The following is a 22,274-nucleotide window of genomic DNA, read 5'->3' on the forward strand; positions in this document are numbered from 1 at the left end:
TTGCGGTGAGCCAAGATCGCGCCATTGCACTCCAGCCTGGGTAACATCAGTGAAACTCCGTCTCAAAAAAAAAAAAAAAATTATAGTTTTATGGGTAAATAATCTCATTCGTTGTGTGTGTGTGTGTGTGTGTGTGTGTGTGTGTGTGTGTGATTTCTGACTACAAAGACTGACGAGAAAATTTGTTTTTAAGGAGTGATTATCTCATACAGTTGAGAGCATGGGTAAATTTCCATGTGTCGTAGTAGATACCTCTCAGCATTTTCGGAGGCCAAGGTAGGATGATCACTTGAGCCCAGGAGTTTAAGACCAGCCTAACCAACGTGTCGAAACCCCCTCTCTACCAAAAGTATGAAAATTAGAAGAGCATGGTGGCGTGTGTCTGTAGTCCCAGCTATAGGTGGGAGAGGATGGTTTGAGCCTGGGAGACAGAGGTTGCAGTGAGCCTGGGCAGTGCATTCCCAGGAACGGTGCCATTCCATTCCAGCTTGGGCGATGGAGGAGCCAGACCCTGTCTCAAAAAAAAAAAAGAAAAAGATGTTTTCATTTTTTTCTGTACCTTCTAAGAAACTAAAGTTGGCCTGGGCTTATTTCAGTAATTCTGCTAAATAACCCTCTGAAAGAATGTCTACGGACTTACAGGTAATCTTTAAGGAAATTTAGATACGGAGCAACTGTTTGCTTCTGTTCTCCATGAATTTTCAGGGTATGTCAAAATTTTCAGAAATATTTTAGTATTCTAGTTATTTTAATTGGAGAAGCCAGGAACAAAAGTCAGATTCTCATGGAATGGGTGGTAGAATATTGACTGACACATTTCCTAACTATACATAGGGATGATATTCAGATTTGTTTAGATGTTGAATGTGAAGCTAACATTTTTAAACAACTTAAAATTGTATCATAAAATAGTTTTAAGTTCCAGGTTGTTTTGCATTGTCTATAAAAATGAATTTTTAAGCTCATTTGTAAAGAATTTTGTTATTAAGATTGTGGTAAATGGCATTTGTGAAGTGAAATTGTGGATAATGATAGTTTTTAGGGGGTGGAGGTGATTTCTTTTTGGAAGTGAAAGGTTCTGCATTGATGGGCATTTACATTATTACATAGAGATTTAAAATAGGTAAATTGGATTTTAATAATAACTGTTCTGCCAAAGCTGGTATATTCAAAATTGTTTTAATTGCTAGTGTAATTTGAAGACAATTTTGTAATTACAGGATAAAACATGTAGTTAAAGAAGCTAATCTTTTGTAAATAGTAAATGTATCAATATTGTACTACCTTTACTAATAGGCAATGAGTCTTATGTGAATGAGCCTTTAGAAGTGGCTCATGTGTCTTCGTCAGCATTGACATGATAGAGGAACTGTTTTCATGAATGCTTTCTCAACAGTGCTGCCATGTCTAGTTTCTCTCAACTTTTATTCTAATAAAACCATTTTAAAGAATTTGGCTTATTTGTGGTTTGATCCAAAATCCAACTTAAGTTTCTTTTCACTAATTTTACCCTAATATCCTTTATGGAGCTGCGTTTTAAGTTGAAACTGAGTATCTTAAAAATACTAAGGTTGTCATTATGGAATTACACGTTGTCATGGGATTTACACTGTTTGTCTTGCCTCTTTTCTGAGTTTTTCTGACATCCATTTTCTGTTTGTCTTAAGGTTATCCTTTACCTTTGCTTCTTGTAACTTTTTCCTTCTGTAGATCCACTGTTTTCCTATGAGCTACCAAAATACGTAATTGAGAGCTCTGTAATCTAACCGTATTTCCTTAAAATATGGCAATTTAAAAATTTTAAACATAATTGTAATACCATTATATAATTTCTGTTAGGAAAAAATAGTTCAAAAGACTGACTTTTCGGTAATACAAAGCTCTGGCTACAACATGGTCAAAGCTGCAAATATTTTTATTTTGAAAAACCCTCTAAAGGTTTTGACTTTTAAAAATATATGTGAAAATTTAGAGGGTCCACCACCATTTACATAGCATCTCAACCACCGTTCTGTGTGGCGTTTATAAGACAAATCAAAGAAACTTTCATCCAAAGAAGTCCACTTACTCTCGTCTTTATTTATCTTAAAGCTTAAGTAGTTTACATAGTGGATCTTGTCTAGAGCTATTAATAGTTTCTTTGGTGTCTTTTCTCAAATTCATCTTTCTTGGTGTGCAAAAACATCTTCCTGTAACTCCAGCCACCTCTTATAGCATTTCTGTGTCTTTTAAAATTTGATTATATCTATTTTTAAAAACCTGGTCTAAATCTTTCTTGCCTGCAACTTTTTTTTATACTTCCTCTGCCACTGTATTTGTCCATTGTATCCTTGCTTTTATCTATCATTGGTGGAATTGGTCCTGTACATAGACTTGTAACTACTGGATATTGTCTGGTTTTACTGTTAAAGTTTAACATATTAGGCTACCAGTGCTGAGTGTATTGGTGATCAAAAAATATAAAACGTAACGCAGTGCTTCATAGAATTCTGTACCAAACAACTTCAGGTTTACTTCTGTATGTAGCTGTGATTATAAAATTGTTTCACTGAAGATGTTATGTATATCTTTTAACTAATATTTTGTGATAATCATGATGTAAATGATTTGCAAATTCTTATGTGACAGTTTTTGAGGTACAACAATAACGATTTAAGAAAGAAAACAGTTTCATCTAGAAACACTGTCTTGGGGGGATCATAATCCGAACTTAAATTTTCCAGGTGTTTTGGGCTATTCTTATGAAAACTTTACAGGAAACTGTAACCAAAATCTTATTTTCATTTTTACCTGTTTTGTGCTCTAGATGTGCTGTGTAACCCTGAGCATTAAATGAGTACTGATGGATGCTAATTTGGGGAGTTCCCTTCTTTAAATCACCTGTATTTCCTGTAACTAGGTTTTTACTTGGGAGGGCTCCTATTCCTGTACTGACCAGAGTTAGTTCTCCTTACTTTAAAAAGATTAGATATGAAGTACACACTGCCTGATAGAGGATGGTCAGTAAGAAGGCAATTAGTTATATAACTTAAATTTGGGCAGCAATCCTTAAAACTACAGGAAGTGACTTATTTTTCTTATTCACATCTGTCTTCACCTCAAATTGATTTTGCTATATAAAGGTCTCAACTATTATATTTGGTCTTATATCTTATATTAGGTACTTCAAACCTAAGCTTCATTTACTTGTGATTTTACTTGGTCTTTCCGATAGTGGTAACAGGTCTCATTTTCCAAAGCACAGTACAACTGATTCATCTTTGACTTGCTGACCTTGATTTTTTTTTTGTTTTTGTTTTTAGTCTTCTCCTGGAACTTAAGCATCATACTATAGGGTGTATTTTTATTCTTCTAAAAGAAGAAACCCATCTATATTTTTACCAAAATTTTGATGTACTCAGACATCTAACCTTTCAATTTACGTGTTTTTAAACTCAGTATGAAATTCCCTTTAATAGTTAAGCTTTAGCATGAAATACTGCTTTTTAAATATCTATATGCAGGCTCTGCATACATCAGAAATCTGTTTAAGTTATGTAACAAATTCCTTGTAAGTTTGAGATCTTAAATGTTTTTTTTTTTAATCAACATGATGCATAAGTTTTTTTTTTCTTAAAAAAACGGCATCTGCTTAAAGGGATTTATGACTAAAATTGCTTATTTTTCTACAGAGTTGTCTGCTGGTTCTCAGCTTGAAGAAGATTCTGCAGTCCTTATTGATCCTTTTTCTTGGCGTTACCATTTTTTGAAGCAAAGTTAACCTAGCTTTCTAGTTTGAGCTTTCTTTTTGGCCGTCTTAAAAAAAATTTTTTTTTGATCTATAAAATAGACAAGAGCTAGTTCTACAATGTCCAAGTCATTCCAGCAGTCATCTCTCAGTAGGGACTCACAGGGTCATGGGCGTGACCTGTCTGCGGCAGGAATAGGCCTTCTTGCTGCTGCTACCCAGTCTTTAAGTATGCCAGCATCTCTTGGAAGGATGAACCAGGGTACTGCACGCCTTGCTAGTTTAATGAATCTTGGAATGAGTTCTTCATTGAATCAACAAGGAGCTCATAGTGCACTGTCTTCTGCTAGTACTTCTTCCCATAATTTGCAGTCTATATTTAACATTGGAAGTAGAGGTCCACTCCCTTTATCTTCTCAACACCGTGGAGATGCAGACCAGGCCAGTAACATTTTGGCCAGCTTTGGTCTGTCTGCTAGAGACTTAGATGAACTGAGTCGTTATCCAGAGGACAAGATTACTCCTGAGAATTTGCCCCAAATCCTTCTACAGCTTAAAAGGAGGAGAACTGAAGAAGGCCCTACCTTGAGTTATGGTAGAGATGGCAGATCTGCTACACGGGAGCCACCATACAGAGTACCTAGGGATGATTGGGAAGAAAAAAGGCACTTTAGAAGAGATAGTTTTGATGATCGTGGTCCTAGTCTCAACCCAGTGCTTGATTATGACCATGGAAGTCGTTCTCAAGAATCTGGTTATTATGACAGAATGGATTATGAAGATGACAGATTAAGAGATGGAGAAAGGTGTAGGGATGATTCTTTTTTTGGTGAGACCTCGCATAACTATCATAAATTTGACAGTGAGTATGAGAGAATGGGACGTGGTCCTGGCCCCTTACAAGAGAGATCTCTCTTTGAGAAAAAGAGGGGCGCTCCTCCAAGTAGCAATATTGAAGACTTCCATGGACTCTTACCGAAGGGTTATCCCCATCTGTGCTCTATATGTGATTTGCCAGTTCATTCTAATAAGGTGAGTTAACGCAACAGATGCTTCTAATTTCTTTTACATTGTAGTGCCTATTTACCTATATCTTTTACTCTAATTCTGTAGTCTGATGACATTGAGTTGATCAAGCATTTTTAAACTTTTGAGAACACTTACTTTATTTGGAAGGTAATTGTTTTTGAGCATTTTAAACCAGGGCTTTACATTAATACATTCTGCCTAGATTACTTCTGGCCACAAAGCTGTCATCCACTGAGATTATCTTGTTGGTTTTTGGCATCAATATGTTCTTCTTAATCATATATTTAAGCAGGTTTTTTTTGTCTGCTTTGTTGAATTGTTTTAAGTATTTTTTTTTGCAGTCAATGTGCTCTGCCATTTAGGATGCTAGATTTCAGCTCTCCATCTGTCTTGATTGCTGATTTGTACGTAGTAAAGATGTATTCTTGAACAATTCTCTTTTTTTCCTTATCTGTGGCTACAGGGAAAGAGTTAATGTAGAGCCCTGGTGTTTGTTTCAGTATGTTTCATATTTTAGATTAGTTCATTCTTCTTTTTTAATTTCCCTTTAACACAAACTCTCATACTATGACTGAAATTTTTCATCATTTTTTTTCTCCTTTTCCACAACTTTCTTAAACATACTTCAAAACTCACTTTTTATTATCCCATATTGCATCTATCCCTTTAGAGACTTGGACAAATCAACTACTACAGTATCCTGTTCTGTGTTCCTCATAAACAAATTCTTTTTCTGAGTTAGGCTTAGACTTCTGATATAGCCATTTGAAAAGAAAATCTAATTCTCCTTTGCTTTAATTATCACATCTGGCAAAATGGGAACTTTTTCAAAATGCCCTTTTAAATATGTTGTCCTTTCTCTTTCAACTTTTTCAGTGTTACTCGTTCTGACTTTTTTTCCCCCCAATATATGGTGCAGTTGACTTAAAGTCATCATTATAGCACCCCACTAGCTTGATCTATAATCTGTGACCATCCATTTTTCCTGATGTGCTCTACTTAACTGGAACAAGTTGCTGCCATGAAATTGATTTGATGGTTACTATTATAGGGTTTTTCTTTACAATAACATCTGGAAGGGTCATTTTCTTTTCATAGCTAATCGTTGGATAAGCATTTTTTAGTGAGTATTGATTTTTTTTAGTAGACTAAATCATACCATTAATGATACTGTTTTTAATATTCTGTCAAGGAGTATTACCAATCACTCCCTTTTCTTATGTTTGGATCTCAGTATTTTTGGCTTTTAATCTTTAGTCTGTACCAAAGTAAATTAACATAAATGCTAAATTTAGGTTCATTTAAACATTTAAGAAGATGTATTTTGATTAAGAACTATAATCCCAAACTCATAAAGCCAGCAAATTTTAATTGATATATATTTTGTGTGTCAACTTTTCCTAAATTTGTTGGCTATACTAAATATATCATGGAATTCATTGTAGTTTTTGATCAGCACTAAACTTCAAATTTTAGGTCCCAGGTGAATTTATAGAATGAAAAAGTTCATTAAACATTGGTGACTCCAATTTTTCTATATTATTTCTTGCCTGTTTATAAGGACATAATAGGAGAAATGGCAATATGACCAATGTTCTCAGAAAGGATCTCTAAATTCTGAGGGAAATAGATAGCTGCAGTGTCTCAAATGAGAGTGATATTAAGGGACTTAAAATCTTTGCTACTTGGAGTCATTAAGCTTTTGGGACATCATAAAGGAACACAACGGAACGATGAGAGGACTTATATCAGAGGAAGGTTTCTGTTTTTATGTATGATTATGCTTTTTTCTCTCCAAATTTTGCTACCTTCTAGTTCCTGAAGAAGGCTAATAACTTAAATGGATCTAAGTTAACAAAAGAGCAGTTTTTATATATTTGATGAAACTTTGGATTCAAGAGTAAGATACCCTACCCTAGTGCAAGAGGTACTTTTAGCCTATAAAAATGCTTACTTAGGTCCTTGCCAGTTTTGGTATTCTGTGAAAAACTGAGTATATTTGAGAACAATTTTAGAGGCCTTTTGTTTAATTCTGTGGTTTAAATGTGTAAATTGAACCAGCTTTAAGAAGTTTAAACACATGGATTATCTGAATTTCTAGTTGCTTTACTATGTTTTCTATGTATACGTATTCTATTGAAAAAATATTTAAATATTCACTTTAGCAGTGGACCCTTCTCATTTTATAACTGCTACAGATATGACCTTAGAGAAAATTTCTGTGATGGAAGTAGATAATGAACATTTTTTTAAACATTTAATCCTGCTCTCTGGTATTGCTGCATAACTTGGAAAATCTGTTCTTTTTACTTAGTGGTATTGTTAAATAGTTTACATGATCAAAAGTTCTTACTGTGAAATAAGAAAGTTAAGTAGAAAATGATTTAATTTGTCATGGAGTGTCATTATTTTTAGTTGACTTTAAGTGATGGTGTTGCTTTTATTTCTTTCTAGGTCATTTTAGAACATCAAATTGCTTTTCTGTGCAATCTCAAACTTTCTCAGCCTCTTTTCACTTAAAGAAAATTACCCACTACAGTCCTTTGGCTGTCTTGTCACTTGAGTTTATATTAATATTTTTTCTTTTAGTATTAAAAGTCATTAAGTTATACTTTTTTCTGTCATTCTGCAAGCACTTCCCAAATTCTTTTTTCTTTCTATAAGGTATCTCAAATATATCAAGGTGAATGTAGTTTTCCTACAGAAATGTCTGAATTTAAAAAGTACATGAATCCTTTATTCTGTTTTTGCAGGAGTTATCTCAGTGTAGAGTCCAAGGATATAGATTTTTTATAAAGCCCTTTCACTTAGTCCTCACCATAAACCAAACAGTAATAGATCAATAGTACAGATCAGTCATGGGTGAGTTCGGGGGGTATGTGAGTGATTTTCTGATCTTGACCTATCACTTTGAAAGACCAGACACACTTTTCCTGTAAGTTTGAACCTTTAAAGAACATCGGGATTGGATATAATTTCTGTTCAGCTATGTACCCTTTCCAGCTCCTATGAATTAGAAGCATGCCTGGTAGAATAACATTTATTCCTCTCCCAGAACTTAAGGATATTTTCAGTAAAATCTGAATATTTTTAGTTCAGAGAATTACAAGTTAATGGGTATTTATTTAATTAATCCTTTTTTTGAGAAGGAGTCTCATTCTGTCGCCCAGGCTGGAGTGCAATGGCATGATCTTGGTTCACTGCAGCCTCTGCCTTTTGGGTTCAAGCAATTCTCTTGCCTCAGCCTTCCAAGTATCTGGGATTACAGGCGTGCATCACCATGCCCAGCTAATTTTTTTGTATCTTCAGTAGAGACAGGATTTCACTATCTTGGCCAGGCTGGTCTCCAACTCCTGACCTCAGGTGATTCTCCTGCCTTGGCATCCCAAAGTGCTGGGATTACAAGCCTGAGTGCCAGGCCCAGCCAAGGCTTCTAAGTTTTGTGAACTTTACCTGTGGCTCCTGTGGCTTACAGCCATTTTTATTTTCTTTTACTATGTATTTTTATTTTATTTTATTGAGAAAGGATTTCGCCTTGTCACCCATGCTGGAGTGCAGTTACATGATCTCTGCTCACTGCAACCTCCACCACCCAGGCTCAGGCTAGGCTTGCTCCACCATGCCCAGCTGCTTTTTGTTTTTGTTTTTGTTTTTAATAGAGATCGGGTTTCACTATTGCCCGTCCTGCTCTCAAACTGCTGGGCTCAAGTGATGCACCTGCCTTGGCCTTCCAGAGTGCTGGGATTATATGCATGAGCCACTGTGCCTGGCCTTTATAGCCATTTAAAAAATGGTCTCCAACAAGTCAGTGGTCTGTTACTTTCCAGTTGAAACTTTAGATATCCCAAATAGCTGATTATAGAGCCAGCTGGAGAGATCTTGAGTTCCTTAGCTATTAGCCATTATTTTAAAAACAATCTAGCTTGAGAGACATAGAAATAGTAGTTTATAGCTTCCAACATTTTAAGGAAGGTACTATCCTTTTTTTTTTTTTTTTGGGAAGGTATTATTCTATTTGGATGAGTTCCATCTTAGTTCTTTCACAGGATTTTATTTCGCCAGACTGTAGTGCAGTGGCATAATCTTGGCTCACTGCAGTTTCCATCCCCAGGTTCAAGTGATTCTCCTGCCTCAGCCTTGCAAGTAGCTGGGATTACCAGTAGCCTCCAGCATACCTGGCTAATTTTTTTTTTTTTTTTTTTTTTGAGGGGGAGAAAGAGTTTTGCACTGTTGCCTGGGCTGGAGTGCAGTGACACGATTTCGGTTCACTCTGCCTCCCAGGTTCAAGCAATTCTCCTGCCTCAGCCTCCTGAGTAGCTGGGATTACAGGTGCCTGTCGCCATGCCCGACTAATTTTTTGTGTTTTAGTGGAGATGGGGTTTTACTATGTTGGCCAGGCTTGTCTCGAACTCCTGACCTTGTAGTCCGCCTGCTTTGGCTTCCCAAAATTCTGGGATTACTGACGTGAGCCACCATGCCCGGCCAATTTTTGTATTTTTAATAGAGACGGTTTCAACATGTTGGCCAGGCTGGTTTTGAACTCCTGACCTCAGGTGATCCTCCCACCTCTGCCTCCCAAAGTGCTGGGACTATGGGTTTGAACCACCACACCTGGCCTTTCACAGGATTTTAGATAATTTTACTAGAGCATAGGAATGTATGTAAACTTTTGTAATGTAAATGTAAACCAGTGTGTTTTTTAAAATAGGATCCAATTTATAAAATAACAATCTGCAGCTTTTTGAAAGCATGTATCTTGTAATTTGGTACCTTAATTTAGTTTAGCTCTCAGTGAGATGCCCCCCTTTAAAAACACATTGCCTGACCATGTTTTATATTCTAAAAATAATTGTATTGGGTAGCGTGGGTGTTACAGAAATTACCTCAATTTGTGGGAATTTGTGAAACGTCAGTGATAGTTGTAAAGCAGGAAAACAATACTGCTTTATATTCAGTGCAGTAAGTTGCCTTTTTTTTTTTTTTTTTTTTTTTTTAGTACGTTCCCTGTGCCTGGCAAGGGTCTGATAAGCAGTTTACCTTTATTAACTCGTTTGCTTTTCACAATAACCCTATGAGACTATTGTCCCAGTCAGTTTAAATAACACAGGCCAAACATTCACATCTCTGTAATTTGGAAATGGAACCTAGACAGTCTAACAGCAGAGCCCACTTCTTCTAACTTCTTTCTTACATTGCCTGAAAATTTAACTCATTTATATCTGTATTTTTTTTCTAAAGGAAATTTATTTGAATAAGAGTTACTTTTTCAATTTAAAATAAACCCTGAAAGAGCAAATAATGATAGAATGTTATGTTTCCCTCCCTAAATTTGGAAAGAGGCATTTCTTAAATTTGCTTCTTTATTTTGGGGAAATATAAAGGGAGTTTAATATTTTGGTAAATGGGATTCATTTTCTAGAAAAGCCATTCCTGTTTAATCATGTTAGCTTTTTATGGTAATGCTAATCATGTGTATTTTTCATTCACTGTGTATTTAGTAGGTAGTAAACCTGGAGCATCCTCAAAACTTGGATGTGATTACAGTTTCTGGTTTTTGTTTTTTTTTGTTTTTTGAGATGGAGTCTTTGTCACCTAGGCTGGAGTGTGGTGGCGCAATCTCAGCTCGCTGCAACATCTGCCTCCCGTGTTCAAGAGATTATTCTGCTTCTGCCTTCCAAGTAGCTGGGACTAGAGGCGTGCACCACCATGCCTGGCTAAGTTTTGTATTTGTTGTAGAGATGGGGTTTCATCACCATGTTGACTAGGCTGGTCTCAAACTCCTGGTCTCAAAAGATTCACCCACCTCAGCCTCCTAAAGTGCTGGGATTACAGGCATGAACTACCACGCCTTGCCTAAAAGATTCTATTTTTAGCTAATTGTTCACATTTATAGCATATATCTTCTAGAAAGGTAGATATAAACATGGATGTTTTCTCATTCAGAGTGCTATAAAATAGCAGTTCTGTTTCCATACAATGAATACTTTGGTCCACAGTAAAAATTAATAAGCCTTGCTGATCTCAAGATTAGTTACTACTCTTGATCTTTATTAACTCTATGTCTTTTCCCTGTCAAATCTCTTAAGTATGTTGGCAAGTGATCCAGCTTTTCCAAGAATGTGCATAGCGTATTTGAGGGCAGGATCAAGCTTCAAGGATTCAGAGAAATGGTTTTAAATTAAATCAATGCAATATAGTGAATGGCAGGTGTTTGTACAGCCTATGATACTGCATAGCCATTAATGTCCTAGAGTTTGAATGGTTCAGATGAAAATATTTTAGCTTTATTTTTTGTTAATTCTACTAATTTACTTTGCTGCAGGAGTGGAGTCAACATATCAATGGAGCAAGTCACAGTCGTCGATGCCAGCTTCTTCTTGAAATGTAGGAGTTTGAAATACCTTTAAAACATCCTTATCGTGAATCAGAATCAGCCATTATTGGTTTTTGGGAGTTCATCATTTACTTGTAATATTCACAGTGTTATTATCACATAGTGGTACTGTATGGGCAATACTATCTGCAAGTAAAATGTTTAGATCTGGAAATTTCATATTGAATATTAGATGCAGTAATAATGATATTTTGTTTAACATTTCTAGGATACATACACATTGGTCATTATACAAATCAAAAGAATCTTTACTAGACATAGTTGAAAGATAGTATTTGATATATACAATGGATTCACAGTAGCATTTTTAATAATAAGTGCTCTAAAAATGTAAAAGATACAGAGAAATAAGGGTAGGTTATTAAAAGATTCTAAATAATTGTCCAACAAAATTCTTGGTGTGTTCTTTTGCTTTTGAGATCTTTGGTTTTGAGTTCACGCTGCTACCTTGAAATGGAATTCCTAAGGAAACTCCCTGCTTAAGGAGCACACAGTGCCCATTGTTGACTAGAGTTGTAATTTTCATATATGCTTAGCTCTGTTGGGGCTGTTCTTTCTTTCTAATGTCACAACTCAGCTATGCTCTTGGTATTAATATTGGAGAAGGGAAATCTGTGCTCTATTCTTGTTTCTATGTAACCCACGTTTCTAATTCTTTGTGCAACACTTCGTACAATTTAACAAATACAGGAAAAACTTAATTTCAACATTATCTACATTTGCAAGCAATATGAAACAAGTTTATTCTTATTCATGTGGATTATTTTGAAGTTTGGAAATTTTTCTTTTGAAATATATAGATGAAATGTTTTAAAATTATGTTTCTAACACTTAGACTCTCAGATAACTTTACTAATAAATGATCTCTATTTTAGAGGCCAAACAAGGCTGCTTTGTGAAAAGGACAGTTTTATTTTAAAGTTAATTTTCTGGTCTTTTTAAAGCTACCCAGAATGGAATCCTGACAATGATACAGGACATACAATGTAAGTTAAATTTTTTAAGCTACCATTTGTAAAGGAGATCAATGTAAGGAATTCAGGTTTAACTTTCAACATTTCATGAACAAAATATTCTCAGAATTTCTTTATTGAAAATGAGAGTTTGATAAAATTCACTTTGGTTTACAGTTTTTAGAATATATATGTAGTAATTTGTATTCTTTTATTGTTACGTAGGTTTTTTCCTAGTTACTTCACATATACTCTGAAAGATTAAAGTAGTTGTGGTCATACATGGGGTGCTTTAACATTAAATTTTAATTATTTCCAATGGACTTCTTTTTCATGATTTAAATTTTATGTCTTTACTTTACTAGGGGTGATCCATTCATGTTGCAGCAGTCTACAAATCCAGCACCAGGAATTCTGGGACCTCCACCTCCCTCATTTCATCTTGGGGGACCAGCAGTTGGACCAAGAGGAAATCTGGGTAATTATCTAAAATTCATGTTACTTTTCCCTAAGTAGCCGTTACTGAAAATTTTTATTTTTATTTTATTTTTTTATTTTTTTGAGATGGAGTTTCGCTTTTGTTACCCAGGCTGGAGTGCAAGGGCGCCATCTCGGCACACTGCAACCTCTCTGCCTCCCAAGTGCAAGTGATTCTCCTGCCTGAGCTTCCCAAGTAGCTGGGATTACAGGCACCCACCACCACGCCCAGCTAATTTTTGTATTTTTAGTAGAGATGGCGTTTCACCATGTTGGCCAGGCTGGTCTCTAACTCCTGGCCTCAGGCCATCTGCCCGCCTCAGCCTCCCAAAGTGCTGGGATTACAGGCGTGAGCCACTGCCTGGCCAAAAATTTTTACCTATTTATTTATTAGAGACAGTGTCACTCTGTCACCAAGGCTGGAGTGTAGTGGTGTGATCTTGGCTTACTGCAATCTCTGCCTCTCAGGTTCAAGCAATTCTCATGCTTCAGCCTCTCCCAAGTAACTGGGATTATAGACGCGTGCCACCACACCCGGCTAATTTTTGTATTTTTGGTTGAGACAGGGATTTCTCTGTGTTGCCCAGGCTGGTCTCAAACTCCTGGACTCAAATGATCTATTGTCCTCAGCCTCCCAAAGTGCTGGGTTTAGAGGCGTGTAAACCACTATGCCCAGCCCCTTACTGAAGATTAAAGGCAATGATTATAGGTGAAAGAAGGCTCAGCCATTCAGATATTACTCAGAAGTAACATTGCATGAAAAGTGATGGTAATCATATATTTGTAAGAGCTTTTCATTTGTGTTTGGAAGATATGTGTTTTTTAGTAAAATTGTTTCTTTAAGCAAATGTATTGATTACAAGACTGAAAACTTTCTCCTCCCTTAAAGGTGCTGGAAATGGAAACCTGCAGGGACCTAGACACATGCAAAAAGGCAGAGTGGTCAGTAAAAAGCTTTTGCTTTTGATGTATTTACAATTTGGAGGAATATCATTTGCCTTAAATCCTTACTAGTTGAATCTGTTTTATGGTCCTCATAGGAAGATTGCTATAGTTTGAAAACCATCAGGTTTTTATATGGCTTTAATAATTAAAACTTTAATTGAATTTTATCTGCCCATATCCAGTGAGCTCACCTTGATTCAGCATCTTAGAAGCTTTGCTCTCCAGTTATGTGTATAATATATAATTTAAAAATCACTGCAGAGACTATGTTTTGACACTTTGGGGTAGTTTAACAATTTGGTTATGGTCAGAACTTACTTCAGTGATGTTTAATGTGTAGTTTTAAAATTCTCTAGAATGTTGCCAGTTGTTATTTAACTTACTCTCTTCTGGTTAATTGTAGATTATAAAAAGTTCTAACGTATAACTGGTTTTATATTGCTTTAAAGAGACCTAATTTCTTGTTTCTTTTCCTCTAACGGACAGGAAACTAGCAGAGTTGTTCACATCATGGATTTTCAACGAGGGAAAAACTTGAGATATCAGCTATTACAACTGGTGGAACCATTTGGAGTCATTTCAAATCATCTGATTCTAAATAAAATTAATGAGGTATGAGTAGAAATAATGGTATTATTCATTTATTCATACCACTAATATATTTTCTATAAGAATTAAATGATTTTGGCCGAGAGAAGTGGCTCACGCCTGTAATCCCAACATTTTGGGAGGCGGATGCAGAAGTGGGCGATCACAAGGTCAGGAGATTAAGACCATACTGGCCAACATGGTGAAACCCCATCTCTATATTTAAAAACACAAAAAATTAGCTTGGTATGGTGGCGCACATCTGTAGTCCCAGCTACTTAGGAGGCTGAGGCAGGAGAATTGCTTGAACCCAGGACACGGAGATTACAGTGAGCAGAGATCTCACCACTGCACTACAGCCTGGGTGACAGTGCAAGACTCCATCTCAAAAAACAAAAAAGAATTAAATGATTTTGTATTAGAAAAATAAAACTCAAGGTAATCTTAAATTTATCAAATAGGGAATGTAGTAAAGGAAAAGGCCAGTAGTTGATAAATGTCAATAATAATCATTAGAATACTAATGGATTATTATAACTTTATAGATTATGATCCTTAGATAGTAATTGTTAGTATACTACTGTAAGAGCTGTAAAAGGAAAATTCTGTGGAAAGCCATATCAGATCTGTATCAAAATGATGGTGTTAAGTCATTATTTTTAGTCCAGTAGGCATAGTAAATGATAAAGTAATGCAGTAGAATGACTAATGTGAGGTAGCCTTTATAATAAAATAGTAATTGGCAACATTGTTTTATTTGGGGTTTTATTTTGTTTCTTTGTTTGGAAGAAGAGTCTTGTTCTGTCTCCCAGGCTGGAGTGCAGTGGCACAGTCTTGGCTCAATGGACTTGGCCTCCCCAGCTTAAGCGATTCTCCTGCCTCAACCTTCCGAGTAGTTGGGAGTACAGGCGCCCACCATCATGCTGGCTAATTATTGTATTTTTAGTAGAGATGGGGTTTCACAATGTTGGCCGTGCTAGTCTCCTGACGTCAGATGATCCACCTGCCTTGGTTCCCAAAGTGGTGGGATTACAGGCTTCAGCCACTGTGCCTGGCCAACATTGTTTTGTTTTATTTTTTCATTCTTTAAAATATTTCCTATTTAATGATTAAATATATCTGGAAAGATTTAGGGCAGTGGTTTTTTTATAGAAAAAAATTTCAGTTCAGTGTGAAAAGGCTGATTGGAAAAAATATAAAGAAGTAATTTTTTGTACAATTTCAGGCATTTATTGAAATGGCAACCACAGAGGATGCTCAGGCCGCGGTGGATTATTATACAACCACACCAGCGTTAGTATTTGGCAAGCCAGTGAGAGTTCATTTATCCCAGAAGTATAAAAGAATAAAGGTAATGTTTATTTTTTCAAGCTGTATATCAGTTTAATAAATAATTTCAGTATTTATTAACTTTGATTATTTAACATTACTGCTGAGGCCCGGTGTGGTGGCTTACACCTGTAATCCTAGCACCTTGGGAGGCCAAGGTGAGAAGGATTGCCTGAGGCTTAGGAGTTTAGGACTAGCCTGAGCAATGTAGCAAGACCTTGTCCCTATAAAAATAAAATAATTGGTAAAAACTAGGATATTCTTAACTGTTGACTAATTATTATTGCACATCTGTCCTTTTGTTGTTGTTATTAAAGAAACCTGAAGGAAAGCCAGATCAGAAGTTTGATCAAAAGCAAGAGCTTGGACGTGTGATACATCTCAGCAATTTGCCTCATTCTGGCTATTCTGACAGTGCCGTCCTCAAGCTTGCTGAGCCCTATGGGAAAATAAAGAATTACATATTGATGAGGATGAAAAGTCAGGTAATATACATAAGGAAGTTCTAGAGAAGACAATTTGTCCAAATGATTTTAGAATTTTCAGTATGGGACTGGGCGCCGTGGCTCATGCCTGTAATCCCAGCACTCTGGGAGGCCGAGGCAGGCAAATCACCTGAGGTCAGGCGTTCAAGACCAGCCTGGCCAACATGGTGAAACCTTGTGTCTACTAAAAATACAAAAAATTAGTCAGCATGGTAGCATGTGCCTGTAATCCCAACTACTCTGGAGGCTAAGGCAGGAGAATTGCTTAACCCCAGGAGGTGGAGGTTGCAGCGAGCCGAGATTGCGCCACTGCACTCCAGCCTGGGTGACAGAGCGAGACTATCAAAAAAAAAAAAAAGATGGGGGAGGAGAACATCTTTTCTATTTATCTTTTTTTGTCTTAACGCTTTTGTAATTCAGCAATCCAAGTTTGTGTCCTTTCAGACTTTATCTTTCTTACAGTATTTTAATATTTTCTAAGATTATTACTTTCTTGCAGAAAGAGTCTATGTAGATGATTTGGTATTTGGCACTACGGTGGTTCTTGGGGATTTTGTAAATCTGACAAGTAGGGTTTTTGTTTTTTTTTAAAATACGGAGTCTCACTCTGTTGCCCAGCCTGGAGTGCAGTGGCACCATCTTGGCTCACTACAATCTCAGCACTTGGGGAGGCCGAGGCAGGAGGATCACCTGAGTCTAGGAACTCGAGACCAGTCAGGGCAACGTGGTGAAACTCCATCTCTACAAAAAATTAGCCAGGCATGGTGGTACATGGCTGTAGTCCTAGCTACTGGGGGGCTGAGGTGGGAGGATTGCTTGGGCCCAGGACATCTAGGCTGCAGTGAGCCAAGATTGTGCCACTGTATTCCAGCTTGGGTGACACAAGACCCTGTCTCAAAAAAAAGGAAAAGAACTAACTAAACATTTTTAACCAGTAGGTAGAATAAATAAGGTTTTATAAGGTTTTATACAATTTTTTATACAATTTTGTAAAATAAAATGTGGTTTGTGGTTTCTTTTCTTTTTTTTTTTTTAAGGCTTTTATTGAGATGGAGACAAGAGAAGATGCAATGGCAATGGTTGACCATTGTTTGAAAAAAGCCCTTTGGTTTCAGGGGAGATGTGTGAAGGTTGACCTGTCTGAGAAATATAAAAAACTGGTACTGAGGGTATGTAGTACTTCATTTGTTACCATTTAAAAGTCTGTTTTTATGTATTTAAAGCCACAGCATTCTTCTAAATACTTTTGTGTGCTAAAAATACAGGATTATTGAAATGTAGGTTTGTTGAAAGAGATGAACCTATTGAAATAAATAAATAATTGAAAAATAATCTTTTTTTTCTTGGTCTTTTAATAGCAGAAGTTTTTAAACTAGTCTTCCCTAAAGGAGACACCTTCATTGCTCTTACCTTTTTAAGGGTTTCATAGGGTTCTGCTACCACAAATGTTTTATTTTCCACTTCTCTGACTATGGTCATAAAGATGAATGTCTGACTGTAGGCAGCTTAGGTTCTCAGATATGTTTATGGGGATGAATAAACTTGAGTTGATTATATGGTTTGTCTCCAATTATTAATTCACTGGATAATTGTGTATTCTGCAAATGAATATATTTTAATACATTTATTTAACTTCTGCAAAACTTTTGTCTTTTAGATTCCCAACAGAGGCATTGATTTACTGAAAAAAGATAAATCCCGGTAATTTCATTTTTTTTTTTTCTCAGATGTGTGAGTATATTCAACTTTACTTTTTCAAACGACAAATAAATTGTGGTGTGTGTTTATGATTTCAGGAAAAGATCTTACTCTCCAGATGGCAAAGAATCTCCAAGTGATAAGAAATCTAAGACTGATGGTTCCCAGAAGACTGAAAGTTCAACCGAAGGTAAAGAACAAGAAGAGAAGTCCGGTGACGATGGTGAGAAAGACACAAAGGATGACCAGACAGAGCAGGAACCTAATATGCTTCTTGAATCTGAAGATGAGCTACTCGTAGATGAAGAAGAAGCAGCAGCACTGCTAGAAAGTGGCAGTTCAGTGGGGGACGAGGCCGATCTTGCTAATTTAGGTGATGTGACTTCTGATGGGAAAAAGGAATCTTCAGATAAAGCTGTGAAAAAAGATGCAAGTGCTTCAGCAGCAGCAAAGAAAAAACTTAAAAAGGTAAAGATTTAATACTGATTTGTTTTAATAGAAGATTATATCTGATCAGTGTTTCAAGGTATTTACCTAAGCAGGGTGAGATAAGGGGAATTACATGATTTAAATCAGAAAATAAATCAAATATGAACCAGAATGTAAGCATTTTAATCTAAACTCTGCAATAAGTAAATAAGGCATTGTATTATAGTTGGCAAAAAATACCAGCTCAAAGAGGAAATTTTTAGTAAAAATGAGGGAGAAAGACTCAAAGTACATATGTTTCTGTATTGTACTGGTAGTATATAGGGAGGTAGCCTTCAAGTGTAGCTTTAAAAAAAATAAATAGGACATGAGATTGCACTGAGTTAACTGGCCCAAGATAGTTAAAACTTTTGCCTTTTATTCAAAAATGATTAAATAATTTTTCCTATTTGAGAAATGTAGCCCTCGTCAGATGATTTAGTACTTTTTAAAACAAGTGTATTTGAACGTATAGGTTATTTAGAAGCCACATAAAAAGTGAATATAAATGTAAAAATACACACATGGTATAAGGAACAGTAAAACAAAAGGGACCCTCATTGTGCTGACTGCCTAGCTTAAGGAGTAAGGCATTAAAATGTCTTTGAGGCAAACTCCTTGTGTTAAATGGCTCTTTAATTAAATGTTGGAGTGAGCCAGGCAAGGTGGCTCAATGCCTGTAATCCCAGCACTTTGGGAGGCCCGGCAGATCCCTTGAGGCCAGAAATTCAAGACCACCATGGTGAAACCTCTCTACTAAAAATAGAAAACAGCGGGGTATGCTACGCCTGTAGCAGCTACTTGGAACACTGAAGCAGGAGAATTTCTTGAAACCAGGAAGCAGAAGTTATGGTTAGCTGAGATCACACCACTGCGCTCCAGCCTGGCTGACAGCAAAGATGGGTGACAGAGCGAGACTCTGTCTCAAGAAAAACAAAGTTGAGTGAAATGAGATTTTTGGCATCCTATTCCATATTCCATTGGTTCCTTTTATGCAACATTCAACTCAAAACCAGTATTTACCTCTGGGTTTTTGTTTGATGGCTTGGTCAAGTAACTTCATTTATTTTTCTAACTAGAGCCAATCGTTATGTTTACATTTGTAAAAGCTAATAATTACTGGCATTTATGACATTCAGTGCCATACATTTTTGTAAATTCTTTATATATACACATTTATTAATTTAATTCTCAGCATAACCATATGCAGTTCATACTGTTATCTCCCTTCCATAAATGAGGAAATTGAAGTATGGAGAAGTTAAATAATCCCATACTGCTTAAAAGACACAGAGCCAAAATTTAGACCTAGGCAGTCATTCTTCAGAATTGTGTGGTGGTTTTTTTGTTTTTTTGTTTTGTTTTTGTTTTGAGAAGGAGTCTTGCTCTGTCCCCGAAGCTGGAGTGCAGCAGCTTCATCTAGGCTCACTGCAAACCTCTGCCTCCCAAGTACCTGGAATTACAGGTGCCCACCCAGCTAAGTTTTTTATTTTTGGTAGAGATGAGGTTTCTCCATGTTGGCCTGGCTGGTCTTGAACTCCTGACCTCAGGCGATCTGATCTGCCTGCCTCAGCCTCCCAATGTGCAGGAATTACAGGTGTGAGCCACTGTGCCCAGCCCAGAGCTTGATTTTTTTTTTTTTTTTTTTTTTTTTTTTTGAGACGGAGTTTCGCTCTTGTTACCCAGGCTGGAGTGCAATGGCGCGATCTCGGCTCACCGCAACCTCCGCCTCCTGGGTTCAGGCAAATCTCCTGCCTCAGCCTCCTGAGTAGCTGGGATTACAGGCACGCGCCACCATGCGCAGCTAATGTTTTGTAGTTTTAGTAGAGATGGGGTTTCACCATGTTGACCAGGATGGTCTCGATCTCTTGACCTCATGATCCACCCGCCTCGGCCTCCCAAAGTGCTGGGATTACAGGCTTGAGCCACTGCGCCCGGCAGCTTGATTTTTTTTTTAACCATTACACTATTTCAAACTGAGTGGTTGCTCTAAAGAGTAGGTATATTGTAATATACTGTCTTGCAAAGGACATTACTCAACTTTACCAAATCAAATTTTTTACACATTTCCCTAGCAGCATTATATTGTCAGAAAAGGTAAAATATGAATATCCTTATTTAATTTCTGCTCTTCGTGTGAGGCAGACCTTCCATTTTTTTTAGCTTTAAATAAGCTAAATTATTTTTCAAATTAACAGTAAATTTTTGAGAGAAAAGAAGAAGTCACTATTTTGACAATGAATAAAGACAAAGACGCTATCCTATTCCCTTCAAGTAAAGCAAACAGAAGGGATGCTGCGGGATAATTGTTGCAGAGTAAATTTGTCTTTCTTAACAGCGTCGGTTCCCAGGGAGTATGGAAGGTTTTGTCACTCTAGATGAGGTTGGTGATGAGGACGATTCGGAACTTCAGAAACTTCGTAAATCGGGCATGACATTTAAATCTGGTGACAAAAATGATGATGGTTTGGTTGAAATTAAGGTGGACAAGATCGAGGAACTTGATCAAGAAAACGAAGCAGCGTTGGAAAATGGAATTAAAAATGAGGAAAACACAGAACCAGGTGCTGAATCTGCTGAGAACGCTGATGATCCCAACAAAGATACAAGTGAAAATGCAGATGGTCAAAGTGATGAGAACAAGGAGGACTATACAATCCCAGATGAGTATAGAATTGGACCATATCAGCCCAACGTTCCTGTTGGTGAGATTTAAGTGTTTTGTTCTTCGCCTTCCTTACTCTCCCCAAAACAAATTCTTAGGTTTCAAAATAAGATTTTAAAGTTTGTCTTACATAAGCTGTGATAGCATTTTAAATTTGCTTCGTTTCTATGGGAAACAATTTATAAATCTTGATACATTATCTTTACCTCTTACGCATCTCTCTGATATGGTATCGTTTTATGTTGTCATTCCACAATATGTTCCTATTTCTCCTCATAAAATGTCCTGCAAATTGCACGTGCTTTTTCTTTTGTTTTTCTGTATTATATTTCCTTTTAAGAATACAGTTAGGTGGGACCTCAAACATCAATTAGGTAATAGCAAAATATGGTTCTGGTTTTGTTTCTGATTTTTATCTTAGGGTGTATTGGACTTTTCACAAACATGTCTCACTTAAATTATGTTGACAGGTAAAAAATTGTGAGTACTAAATAAAATCTTCAGTTTAATTTGTAAGAATGTATGTTTGTGTTTCTAGGTATAGACTATGTGATACCTAAAACAGGGTTTTACTGTAAGCTGTGTTCACTCTTTTATACAAATGAAGAAGTTGCAAAGAATACTCACTGCAGCAGCCTTCCTCATTATCAGAAATTAAAGGTAAGACAATATAAAAGAGGAGAGTTCTTTGGTGAAAACAACTTACGGAAATAAATGGGATATATAAGTAAAATATGCATAGTGTTCTCTGTAGACTCAGTGCAGTGCTTTATCCTGAAGATAACTTTTCTTTCTTTCATTTTATCTATTTATCTCTTATTTATTTATATATTTTTGAGACGGAGTTTTACTGTTGTCAGCCAGGTTGGAGTATAATGGAGCATTCTCTGCTCACTACAAACTCTGCCTCCCAGGTTCAAGAGATTCTCCTGCCTCAGCCTCCTGAGTAGCTGAAATTACAGGCATGCACCAGCACACCCAGCTAATTTTTGTATTTTTGCTAGAGATGGGGTTTCGCCATGTTGACCAGTCTGGTCTTGAACTCCTGACCTCAGGTAATCCGCCTGCCTCAGCCTCTCAGAGTGCTGGGATTACAGGGATGAGCCACTGCTCCCAGCCTCCCCTCTCCTCCTTGTTTCTTTATTGATGGATTATCAAAACATCTATTGAGCATCTTCTCATAGTTTACCCTTATTATGTAACAATTTAGTGTTTTCTAACCATATAATATGTGATAGAATTATTCAGGCACTCTTAAATTGTTGTTGGGCTATACTTTCTAATTTGGAAGTTGCTGGGAGTCTGAATACTAAAAGTGGCATGTCCCTTTACATTAAATAATTATTATTATTATTATTATTATTATTTTTTTTTTTTTTGAGACAGAGTTTCGCTCTTGTTACCCAGGCTGGAGTGCAGCGGTGCGATCTCGGCTCACCGCAACCTCCGCCTCCTGGGTTCAGGCAATTCTCCTGCCTCAGCCTCCTGAGTAGCTGGGACTACAGACACGCGCCAC

The 22,274-nt window shown here is 36.6% G+C and overlaps 1 protein-coding gene across 7 annotated transcripts in view; it reads left to right on the forward strand.

Moving 5' to 3' along the window:
- MATR3 (matrin 3) overlaps positions 1-22,274 on the forward strand; it is a 77,451-nt gene that overhangs the window by 51,685 nt on the left and 3,492 nt on the right. For 4 of the 7 annotated variants that reach the window (XM_032250525.1, XM_032250523.1, XM_032250526.1 and 1 more), the window contains 13 exons: positions 3,672-4,759; positions 11,079-11,140; positions 12,095-12,136; positions 12,469-12,581; positions 13,470-13,522; positions 14,012-14,137; positions 15,339-15,464; positions 15,760-15,927; positions 16,965-17,096; positions 17,585-17,628; positions 17,724-18,093; positions 20,432-20,798; positions 21,297-21,418. In XM_032250525.1, the coding sequence (XP_032106416.1) occupies positions 3,848-4,759; positions 11,079-11,140; positions 12,095-12,136; positions 12,469-12,581; positions 13,470-13,522; positions 14,012-14,137; positions 15,339-15,464; positions 15,760-15,927; positions 16,965-17,096; positions 17,585-17,628; positions 17,724-18,093; positions 20,432-20,798; positions 21,297-21,418 (2,637 nt within the window). In that variant the 5' untranslated portion in view covers positions 3,672-3,847. The remainder of the gene's footprint in view (positions 1-3,671; positions 4,760-11,078; positions 11,141-12,094; positions 12,137-12,468; positions 12,582-13,469; positions 13,523-14,011; positions 14,138-15,338; positions 15,465-15,759; positions 15,928-16,964; positions 17,097-17,584; positions 17,629-17,723; positions 18,094-20,431; positions 20,799-21,296; positions 21,419-22,274) is intronic. The other 3 variants (XM_032250528.1, XM_032250529.1, XM_032250530.1) reach the window with 2 other exon arrangements.

Source organism: Sapajus apella, unplaced genomic scaffold (assembly GCF_009761245.1).
Source record: "Sapajus apella isolate SASKATOON/1434 unplaced genomic scaffold, GSC_monkey_1.0 scaffold71, whole genome shotgun sequence".
Classification (NCBI taxonomy): Eukaryota; Metazoa; Chordata; class Mammalia; order Primates; family Cebidae; genus Sapajus; species Sapajus apella.